At 44.7% G+C, this 12168-nt stretch overlaps 1 protein-coding gene across 3 annotated transcripts in view; it reads right to left on the bottom strand.

The window, feature by feature from the left end:
* NAPEPLD (N-acyl phosphatidylethanolamine phospholipase D) overlaps positions 1–11539 on the bottom strand; it is a 57272-nt gene extending 45733 nt beyond the window's left edge. The window contains exon 1 of one of the 3 annotated variants that reach the window (XM_028118483.2): positions 11215–11539. In XM_028118483.2, the coding sequence (XP_027974284.2) occupies positions 11215–11426 (212 nt within the window). In that variant the 5' untranslated portion in view covers positions 11427–11539. Of the gene's footprint in view, positions 1–10708; positions 11192–11214 lie in introns of those variants that run through there. The other 2 variants (XM_028118486.2, XM_028118487.2) reach the window with 2 other exon arrangements.
* Between the last annotated feature and the right edge of the window lie 629 nt (positions 11540–12168).

Genomic DNA, 12168 nt, shown 5'->3' with positions numbered 1-12168 from the left:
TTCTACTGCTTCTGAAGCACCGAACTCCCTAGACCCCATGTATTTTTTTCCCTTAAATAAGGACATGGAATTTTTTTTTTTAAGATTTTATCCATTTATCTGAGAGAGAGAGCGCATGTGCATACATGGGCACAAGTGGGGGGAAGCAGAGGGAGAAGCAGACTCCCCGCTGAGCAGGGAGCTCAATGCAGGGCAACGGGGTGGGGGGGGGTTGATCTCAGGACCCTGGGATCATGCCCAAGGTCAAATGCAGACACTTAACCGACTGAGCCATCCAGGTGCCCCAGGACATGGAATTTGTTACTAAACTGTGTTGTGTCATCTGACACAAGTAATTCACAAAGAAATGCTACCTTACCAAAAGCACTGAAGACTCAGAATAGACAGTTTTGAGAAGAGTGAGTGCAGAATTCAACCTGACTCTCCAAGATACAAACTAGAGAACATGTTTTCTTTTCAAAAACTAGTCAAGGACAACAAATGTTCTTGATCACAGAACACAAATATTCTTTGCTATTTGGCAAAATTCAATATATTGAACTAAAAAGTCATTTTACAGGCTATTAAAAGATTTTAAGTCACCAAAATACATACACTGTAGGTGTTTCCTCTGTAAGTTTTTCCTATAAGCAAATAAGAAAGCAAAGCTCTGATTAGAATTAGAAACAATAAACAAGGCAGCTTAAGACCAAATCCCGTTTTAAAATACCACCCACAGTACTGCAACTGGAATCTTTAGAATAATCCTACTAAAATGGCATGTTAAAAAAAATAATAAAGTGGCACCTTATTGCAAATTGAGAAAACATGCATAAAGCAGGATGTTTACTGAACTGACATAATTATCACCACCTTAATATCTTAGAAATAATGCAAACAAAAAGTTCAGATCCAATTCTGGCCTAAATGATACAATTACTTAACTGAAACAGCTGGTGATTATGGGGGAGGAGAGACTAGCCTGAAGTTTGAGAAACTTAAAAGTGTATCCTCAATCTGTTATAGGACCTTAAGTGTTCATTCATTATTCCTTCAGCCAAGATTTGAACAAAAATATACTTTCAAAGTGTGGCCTCTCTCTCTTCTGTCTCTGTTTCAATCCATTATGCAAAAAGAAAGCTGCTTGTTTTCAAAGTATAACCCATAAAAAATATATATTCCATAAAGAAAAGGAATGGGGGGGCGCCAGGGTGGCTCAGTTGGTTAAGTGTCCGACTTCTGATTTCAGTTCAGGTCATGATCTCAGGGTCTTGAGATGGAGCCCCATATCAGGCTCCACTCTGGGCATGGAGCCTACTTAAGATTCTCTCTCTTGCCCTCTCCCTCTGCCCTCCCCCCCCCTTGCTCACACACACCAATGTGCTCTCTCTCCGCTCCCCCCCCCAAAAAAAAGAAGAAAAGAGATCTTCATAGATCCCGGACAGAAAGGAAGGGTAGGAGGGGAAAGCACTCTCTTCTACTTCTGACTTCAGTCTGGTCCGAACTTTCACTGTACCAATCTTCTTCGACTTACAACAGGGTGACAATCCAAACAAACCCATCCTGAAGTTGAAAATATTGAAAGTCGAAAATTAACACACGCATTTAACACACCTAACCTATCGAACACCACAGCTTAGCCTAGCCTACCTTACACATGAGCAGAAGACTTACATTAGTCTACAGTTGGGCAAAATCGTCTTGACACAAAGCCGGTTTTGCAATAAAGCGTTGAACAGCTCATGTATTTACTGAATATTACTGAAAGTGAAAACCAGAATGGTTATGTGGGGGGGCAGAATGGCTGTCAGTGTGTCGACTGTGGACTCTCAGGATCACAGGGCTGACTGGGAGCCCTGCAGCTGCCAGAATCGTATCATTAACTGTTAGCCTGGGAAGAGTTCAAAATTGAAAGTACAGTTTCTACTGAATATATATGGCTTTACCACCACCATAATGTTGAAAAATCGAAAGTCAAGCCATAGTAAGTTGAGACTGTCCACACTGAAGCCTGTAAGCTTTAAAAGGTCATTTATTATCGGGGTTTCTGGGTGGCTCTGTCAGTTGAGCGTCGGACTCTTCATTTCAGCTCAGGTCCTGATTTCAGGGTTGTGGGATCCAGCTCCACATCGGGCTCCATGCTCTGTGCAGAGTCGGCTTGTCTCTCTCCCTCTGCTCCTCCCCGAGTAGCACTCTCTCTCTCAAATAAATATATAAAGTCTTAATAAAAAAAAAAAAGTCACTATCATTAAGACTTTCTCTACCTGTAAAATGAGAGGCCTGAGCCACAGCCTTAAGACCCCTTCAACCGCCCCAGTTCTAACAATCTGTGGCTACACCAGAAAGCCTGCTCGGGCCACGGAAGGGCTGCCCCCCTCTAACAGGGCCTCCACTGTGGTATGCCCCTCCCAAGTTCTACTCCCTGGTAGGAAGTCCCCAGCTAAAATTAGCTCAGATGCAGCCACCTTCCCAGGCTGGGTTAGCAAGGGATAAGCACAGTATTTTTTATCTGAGAACAGCAACGTTAGCTACTTGGAGAAAGTGTAGTTTCACGGGTTTACCAGGCAGACCAGAAGATTATGTAGAGCTTAAAAGATTTTCAGAAGAGATTTCATGACAAATCTGATCATCAAACAGCCATTTGATTTTCACCCTTTAAAAAGATTTCAGGTATAATTTGTAAGGGCCTATACTTCAATCATTTCTAGAGACATTTACCAAACACTGTTTGAATGTCTACTATATCTACATTCTAGCAAAAAAAAAAAAAAAAAAATCCTCAGCAACCCTACAGATTTTGGAGAAATAGATTTACAGAAGTGTCAGCTATGAATACCAAAAACTATAGCTTTTAGAATAAGGCATTTCCAAAACAACTGGCACAAATACTTTTCCTTATATGCCAAACGGTTCACAATGATGAGAAGTTCTGTGATCCACAGGATCAGGGACGCCAAAGAGGCTCATAAGCTTCTGAAAGCAGCCCACATTTTATTTTTTTAAAGATTTTATTTATTTGACAAAGAGACACAGCAAGAGAGGGAACACAAGCAGGGGGAGTGGGAGAGGGAGAAGAAGGCTTTCCGCGGAGCAGGGAACCTGATGCGGGGGCTCCATCCCAGGACCCTGGGATCATGACCTGAGCCAAAGGCAGACGCCCAACAACTGCGCCACCCAGGAGCCCCCCAAATTTAAACATTTTAAAATAGATGCTTCCCAACTTGGCAGATATCCTTGTCACATCTTAGTTTCCTTGTCTGATGCCCATTCATTGTGGTATTGGACAAAATGTACGTAATCCTTAGCCCAGCGTCTGGCACACAATAAGCCCACAGTAACTGTAAGCCACTACCTTATTATATTCTAAGCACATAATCCATTTTTAATTTTCTGCACTAATAAAATATGGGAGCTAAGGGTAATGGCATGAATAAACTGAAATGAAATAAACTCTGGAATGTGTTTTTGTTTTTATATTTGAGTAAAAGCAGCCCTGGTCTTCCTGGAACTCACACAGCTCAAAACAAATACAAAACCACAATTCTCCACAGGATTCCTATGCAAACCCATAGCTCCTTGTGGCCTCAGCAGCTTTCTGAATTCACCAAGAGACCCTTCCTAAACCTGTACAGTGTCCTTCCTGGTTCGGAACAGAATAATCCTCTCCAGCCTCACTCCCTTATCGCCCCTGTCCGTCCCCCAGGGAGAAAAATGTGCAAACTCAGGATACTAATAGTGGCCACACCTACAATCAGCACTCTCCCCAGTGCCGGAGCCCTAGTTATCAAGATTCTTTAGCTCAAAGGAAAAGCTTTCCGTCACAGGAGCAGGCAAGACAGGCAAGCCAGGCCAACTCTGGCTAAATGACCCCTAAAGCATTTCAGTACCCTCTATCCCCAAACCAAGTGACTACTAGTCTCAGGGTTCTCCCACTTGCCCCTCCGGTGGCCAAAACAGGTTATTAAGGAAGGATCTGATCTCTAATATAACTGATAGGTAGCGACATGGTACTCCTCTCTAAGTATTTCCAAGTCAGCTGGGTACAAAGCCTTAAACCTGGGATTCCGCCCATCAGAATGACCTATGGTTTAAAAACTATACTTGAGGCTTCTGAATCAAAATGTTAGCTGGGGTTTCCCCAGATAGTTTTTAAAAGCTCTGTGGGTGATCCCAATACACAGGCAGGGTTAAGAATGGCTACTTCGAATTAGTCATTGGTATAAAAGTAGGACAGGCATTTAAGAAGGACCAAAGGGACTTTCTGGTACCCCCAAATTTATGCTAGCCTGGCAACTGCCAACCATAAAGCCTACTCTTCCCCCCTGCCCCACTACACTACAAGTTAGAGAGCGAGCATAACCCCAAGGTGACCACAGGGTGCCAGCACTAGGAAGACCACATGGCTAAGAACAAAGTTTGATAGGTCACAGACCTGTATTCCATCCAGCCGAGTCACAAATTCGACTCTGTGCTCCCAGGAAGCCAAACCAAAAGAAAAAGACACATAATCGATGATGATTCACATTGTCTATAATAACCCAAAGCAGCCTATACGTGAGAAGTGTTCAGTAAGTATTTGTTGAATGAACAAATGAAGAAGAGGAGCGTAATCTCCTAATTATTCTTCACTGGGACAGAGTTGTTTTTAAAAAGACTCATTGGGAATAAAATTATAGGAGAAGCAAAAGTAACCAAAGGACAGTGAGACAAAAGCCAACAGAGGGCGTTCCTACTACTAATCACGGAACTAAAGACTGAAAAATCCTAGGGAATTCTTGAGGCCTTGAAATTATCTGGTGGTAAAGTTGTGACCTAGTGGTAAAGATTAGAAGATGCTGGGGCGCCTGAGTAGCTCAGTGACTTAAGCATCTGCCTTCGGCTCAGGTCATGATCCCGGGGTCCTGGGATGGAGCCCCACGGCGGGCTCCTTGCTCAGCGGGGAGTCTGCTTCTCCCTCTCCCTGCCGCTCCCCCTGTTTGTGCTCACACTCTCGCTGTGTGTGTCAAATAAAATATTTTAAAAATAAATAAAAATCAGGGCACCTGGGTGGCTCAGTCGGTTGGGTGTCTACCTTCGGCTCAGGTCATGATCCCAGGGTCCCAGGATCAAGCCCCACGTCAGGCTCCCTGCTCGGCAGAGCCTGCTGCTCCCTCTCCCTCTGCCTGCCACTCTGCCTACTTGTGCTCTAGCTCTCTGTCAAATAAATAAATAAAATCTTTTAAAAATTTTTAAAAATACTAAAATAAAAACTGCTCTATAAACAAAAAAAACACAAAAAAAACAGAAGAGGCCTACCATAAAATCTAGTCCCCCGCCCCCCTTTTCTCTTCAGTCACAGAGCCCCAGTTCTACTTAGGGTAGCTAGCTATGCACCAGCTAAATGACCACCTTTCCCACCAGGGATTAGCCATTATCGATGATACTTTGTGATTCAAGCAGAAGTCTTCCATGTTGCTTCTGGGAGTCTCCTTAAGGGCAAAGGAGACACTCTTTTTGATTTCTCCTGTATCTTGCTGGCCGGAGCCACCCTGAGCGTGAGGGCCACTTCCTAGGAATGGCACAGAGAACCAGGACTTCAGGGGCCACCATACCCACTCTGAATCTTCCAGCTCTAAGCCTCCCCAAACTAATCCCAACTGAGACAATAACCGTAGCTGCGAAGTTCGGGGAAGCCATGGAACCACAGAATCCTTCCTAACCCAAACATGGGTACAGCACGCAGCACGCGTGACTGCTCTAGTTTACTGCTTACTAGGCACTTACTCTGTGCCACTTGGAATATATTCATCATCTCATTCAACCCTCAACATTCCCAGGAGGCAGAGATCACCCTTATGTTAAAGGTGATGTAACAAAAGGTTTACTGAGTTTAACAGTTCACATAAAGGCAAAAAGCTGGCTACCATTTGGGCCTGGAGATCCAACCCAAGCTGAATCAGGTTCCAGAGCCTACACTCTTTTCCACTGATCATGGTGAATCTGCAAGAAAAATCCAATAAATTTATCTTGAACGGATACCGGGTTCAAAGTTAGTAGCATAGAGCCAAAACCTACGGTCTCACTGGCAAGGCTAGCCTTTTTTCCTTTTTGGCTTTCAATGATGTCCTTTCTGTTCCCTTTCCAAAGTAAAAAGCACTTAGGAGTTCCCTGATAAGTTCTCTTATAAATATAACTGCCCTTTAAATTTTACATGGAGAAGACTTCAAACGTGACCTATTTAATCACTAAACTGTTCTCGTTTAAAGTTACATAGAAAAAAAACAAATGGGGCGCCTGGGTGGCTCAGTTGGTTGGGCGACTGCCTTCGGCTCAGGTCATGACCCTGGAGTCCCGGGATCAAGTCCCGCATCGGGCTCCCTGCTCGGCGGGGAGTCTGCTTCTCCCTCTGACCCTCCCCCCTCTCATGCTCTCTATCTCATTCTCTCTCTCAAATAAATAAAATCTTTAAAAAAAAATCATTTATATAGTTCTATATTCTAGTCATATAAAGAGATAATATATATGAAACCTTGAAGATACTTTCCTTGTCTTTGAAAAGATGTCTTTTGAGTTCATCCAGCATATAACCCCCTGGCATTTTATCCTTCCAACTGGGAAGAACTGTTAATCAAGGTCAATGAAGAGACACCTTCGGGCAGGGGGACCAGCACATGTAGTGTGCCTGGAGCTTTCCCAATTATAGCACGGAGAGTCCTCCATCCCGAGAACCTCCTCAGTCCCAGAAAAACCTGGAGGAGTGATCACTCTGTGGCCTCAGGGTACCATATAAATGCAGTTAGGTCTTCAACAAAATTTACTAAAATGTGAGTTCATAGTAAATCGGAGATGACCATTATTATTAAGTACAACTTAAGATATTTGGGCAGCTAAGCAAAGAGGAATTATAAAGCTCTCCATATTCATGCTTAACCAAGAGAATGTTGCTGAGAACATACAAAGTTTGTCAAATTCTTCATTGTGGTGATATTCAATATGCCCACCAGCATTCATATTCATGCAGTTGAAAAACAAGCGCTGAACAGCACATATACATTTATACACAATGAACAGCTCATCTACATGTAAAATTGAGATGCTATGTGAGCAAAGAATGAGAGAGGAATCAACTTTCATCCAAGAACGTTAAAGTACCTCATCCCTGTGAAATGGAAGAAAAGTCTCATTTTGAGGTTTCAGTTTTGCAGTATCATGACAGGCTAAAAACTCTTGCAAGAGTAGAAACAGGAAATCTGTAAATTAAAGAGGTTGGACCGGTACATACTAAAGTCCTCTCTAACTTGAACATTCCATGACTCAAGTTCATCCCTGTGTGACCCCTTTACTTTACAGGTGAAGCAAGTCAGGCCGGAGGGTTACACGACATTCCAAGGGTCCAGCTGTGGCTGGGGATAGAGCCTGGGCTGTTTACTAGCCATGCTTTCATCATAATTATGTTTAAAAACACCTGGACCAGGGCGCGTGGGTGGCTCAGTCGGTTAAGGGTCTGCCTTCGGCTTGATCATGATCCCAGGGTCCTGGGATCCTGTCTCGGGGGCTCCCTGCATAGCAGGGAGTCTGCTTCTCTCTCTCTCCCTTCCCCCTTCTTGTTCTCATTCTCTCGCTCTCTCTCATTCAAATAAATAAAATCTTAAATAAAAACACTTGGACCAAAAGAGCATATGATCAGCATAAAAAGATAAAGGACACATTCCAACTCATGTAGGGTATTTTACTTAGTTTAGCTCATAAACAGATAAGTGGGCCTTCACTTCTTTTTTTTTAAAGGGGAGTCTAGAAGCTCTTTAAACTGTCCTTAGTTACTTGAACCATATAATGGCACAATATTCTGAATATATACACAGTACTTCTTTTCACAAACTCTCCAAACAAGCGAAAGGAAGGAACACAGTAACTTGAAAAGAGAACGAACATCTTTGCAGTTTGAAGGACCCCCAAAATACAGAAAACTTTCCAGACTAATTATTGCTGCAGTTCAGGTGTCCTAGCATCAGGGTCTTGTAAGCAAAACAAACAAGCACCTTACCAGTTTAAGGGGTGCCAGAAACAATGAGGAAGCTTGCGATGTCTTTATCCTGACAACTTTACTCTTAAAAAATGAGATTACAAAGGAGCACAGAAGTATACAGGCACTTCCTGTCCAGCCATTATGTTACCGTCCCTTAATCTGGGAAAACCCCGATTTAGATAAACCTGAAAATCTGCTGCCTTCAAGGGAAAAGATGAATTGTTTTAGGTAGCAGGTACATACCGAGGTCTTTCTCAATCACGCTTTTGAACTGACGCTGATCCATCCACATGCCAGCTGTGTACCCCTACAACCGATGATCCGGACCACTTGCAAACAGGTTTAGGGCTATAATCTACCTCTGTAATGCAGACCAAAGCTTGCTGAGCCCCACCACTCGACCCTGGCTTCATTGGTACCCCTTTCTAACAAGAGGCAGCAGGGGATATTCCTGCGCAAGGCCAGAGCCACTGTGCCAAGGGACCTTCGCTAAAATCTCCCAAGCTCTCAGTTTCCTGATTGTCTCATCTGTGGAATGGGGTTAATAACATCACATATTCAGTGTCTATTAAGTCAAGCTAATAATACATAAACACTTGAAGGGCTTTGTAAGTTATAGTCATAATACTTATGTTACCTAACCAACTGAGTTGACAAAAGACTATTTCTGACATAACTAAACTGCCCCTGGGGTCATATGAATACATATATAATCTGTCACAAAAGTCTTAACATTTAAATACACAATAAATAGTTATCAATTCAAAAGACAAGTTGAGCAAAGCACTATAAATTATAGATAGGTAGACTTCTTCAGTAATATAGCAGTTAGAAAGGTATGTTACTTGAACTTTATGCTGGAAATCACATGATTTCTTTCAAAGATTTATTTATTGGGGGGGAGGGTGTGAGAGGGGCAGAAGGAGAGGGAGACAGAATCTCAAGCAGAGGCTGCACTGAGCGGGGAGCCTGACTTCAGGGCTGGATCCCACAACCCTGAGATCACGACCTAAGCTGAACCAAGCGGCGAACATTTAACCAACTGAACCACCCAGGCACCCCACATGAGGATTTTTTTTTAAGATTTTTTTCATTTATTTATTTGAGAGAGAGAATGAGGGGGGGGAGAGGGGGAGAGAGGGAGGGAGGGAGGGAGGGAGAGAGAGAGAGAGAGAGAGAGAGAGAGAGAGAGAGAGCGAGCATGAGAGGGGGGAGGGTCAGAGGAAGAAGCAGACTCCCTGCTCAGCAGGGAGCCCGATGCGGAACTCGATCCCGGGACTCCAGGATCATGACCTGAGCCGAAGGCAGTTGCTTAACCAACTGAGCCACCCAGGCGCCCCATGAGGATTTTTTTTTAATGCCAGTTTTACACATGCCCTCACAGGCCTCCAGGATGGTTAAGGTGCTCGTTAACATTTAATAACGTGCACAGTTCATTTCCCCAATAATACTTCAAGGCAAACATTTTTTACTTGTATTCTTTTCAATCTAAAATGCTGGATCAACACAGCCCCCCAGCTACAGTCATATTCTTATTTGCATAAAAAGAGTAGAATGGAATGGAAAAACCCTCTACATCCACAGCCATCTACCACTACAAAGAAAAAGCGGAATGAAAATCAAAGGCAAATAGTACTTTTCCATAGACAAAACGTTCTCTAAAATCCCCTCAGTTTCCCAAACTCGTAAGTACCAAAGGAACATTATACCCTTTTCAAACAAACATAAGAGGATGATTGCATCAACTAAAACAGAACCAAAACCCTACAACGGAATGCTTATATTAAAATATCCTTCATACAATCATCCCTGGACTAATTTAAAAATTAAGTTTTGCAGTATGAATTCTGTACAATTTAACTTGGAACTGTGAGCAAAAATAGGGTATGAGAAACACTCAAGTATTTCCCCCTCTTGGAGACTCACGGAAATTCTTCAGCAGGAAAGTCTGCAGAATGCAACAAAAAATTTTTGAAAACTGGAACTGTATTTCCAGTTGACTCACAACAGTTTTAATTGAAGTATCTCCTCTTAAACAAGTACACTTGCCCTAATTTCTTCACTCACAGACCTAATGTTTTCTTGCAACATCAGACTGTTGTAGGATATAGGTAATCTTTTCTTTTTAAAGATTACATAACTTCTTTCTAAACGATATCTATGAGGCTAAATCAAAAACGGTGTAACTAAAATAGAAACAGACGTGTAGATAACCACTTTTAACAGAGATCGAAACTGTTTAATTTTCAGAGAGCCGTAGCTGAGGAACGAGTTTCTCAATAAATTAATCAGAATCATCAAAAGCAAACACTTCATGCTCAGCCAAAGCAAACGAGATGAGTCATATTATAACAGTAAAGGCAAAGGACAAGGACTAAGTGACTTTTTAAAGGTTAACTTTTCTCATTCTCTCAATATTTTCCAGGTTCGACTGCCGTGTTGATGCATCAGACTGGAGCCCACGGAGGCCTATTTATCTCAACTATCGGGACCACAGCGAGTTCTACATCGGGGGAAAAACGCTATCTGCATACCTGTTCTGAAAAGCTTGCAATAATACCCAACTTAAGAAACAACCACGGGACAAAAAAAACTCAAGAAAGCACCAGCTTCCGCCACCCCACCCCACTCTGCTCCTTTCTTTTGCTCTTCCATTCAGTGGTTAACTTTGAAGACAAAAGCAAAAAAACCTGTTGGAATGGATTTTTTTTTTAAGATAAATACCATATATGAAGGAGAAATAAGTTGCTCTAAGGAAGCTGTCGACCCATTCGTTTACATACAGCCAAAGAAGGTACACCCACATGTATTCCGATCAGTGAAGATGCAACCTGGTGATCTGCAGAGAAGACGGGGCTGAAACAAGTCCCAGAGACGGCTACTCTCCCAAGAGGGGACGTAAAAAATGTGGCTCTTGACCCAGGCAGCTTCAGAGATGCGGGCTCCGCAACTCTCGAGGTGCAGAAATTCAAACGAACCCCTGCCTCTCACAAGTGCAGCATCTCCAGGAGGAGGCAGGGCTCCGCACCGGGAATCCCCCCCACGGGGCGCTCTACTTCGCTGAGTCCACAAACAGCCCCAGGCCGGACTGCGCTGGCGGCTCCACCCAGAGGCCGAGGAGAAAGCGAGCCGCGAAAGGGATCCGCGGGCGGGAGGAAGCAGCCTCGCGCGAGGCCGGAGCGGGAGAGCCGACCTCCCGGCGCTCCGGCTCCCGGCGGGGCGGGGCTCACCTGGCGTGGGGGGCGGCTGGGCGCGCGAGCCGCCGCTGCCGCTGCTCTTCCTGGGCTGCGGGCCACAGCGCCCCCGGGCACAGCGCCCCCGCGCAGCGGGAGGGGCCGCGGCGGCCGGCGCCCGGGTTCCTCCGCCCCCGGCCCCGGCGCGCCGTCTCCGCCAAGGGCGCCAGCAGCTGCAGGCACCGCCTCAATGCCCGCCGCCTCGCCATCGCGGAGACGAGCTGTACGCATAGGCCGAGGCAAAGTTCGCTCCACGTGGCCTGCTCCCTCACTCATTGTGACCTTCGAATCTGGCAGCCCTGCCAGCGTCGGCGCCGCCACTCCGGCCTTTACCAAGATGGCCGCCCCCGCGGACCCCAACTCCGAGGCCATCTTGGTAAAGGAGGCACCACGGACCGCGCGCTTAGAACCCCTCCCCTGACCCTTCCTCCTCCCGGCCAGCGCGCGCCTCGGCTTCGCCCTGCAGAAACCTTTCTCCTACCAGATTGGTTACCCTGCCCTAAATCAACAGCTAACTTTCAGATGCATGAACACTTTCCTAGATACCAGCCGTAACTACTAAGACTAAATGGGTTCTTGGTGGCATCTCATAATCGGCGCTATCGTAGTAGACAAGCTCTTGGTAGAATACTTAAAACCGATGGTGCCATGAGCCTGGCAGCAAAGAAACTAATCTGAAGTGTGTACAAGAGATACTGAATGTTAATGGCAGCACTGCCTTGTCAGTGTGCTCATTACCTTTTTAAAATGATGTCACAGCCTCCTAGTACAGTTCTTTTTTTTCTTTTTTACGCTCTCAGGGTAAAGGGCATGAAATTGTGATTCCGAGTTTCTCCCAGGATTTTTATTTTATTTTTTAAAGATTTTTACTTATTGAGAGAGAACACGGGTGCACAAGTGGGAGGAACAGAGGGAGATGGAGAAGCAGACCGCCGCTGAACAGGGAGCCCC

Source organism: Eumetopias jubatus, unplaced genomic scaffold (genome assembly GCF_037043125.1).
Source record: "Eumetopias jubatus isolate StellerSeaLion01/CBP00866 unplaced genomic scaffold, mEumJub1_p1.0 scaffold_14, whole genome shotgun sequence".
NCBI classification, from domain to species: domain Eukaryota; kingdom Metazoa; phylum Chordata; class Mammalia; order Carnivora; family Otariidae; genus Eumetopias; species Eumetopias jubatus.
Note: the sequence above shows the minus strand (reverse complement) of the source record. Positions and strands in the feature narration are given on the sequence as shown.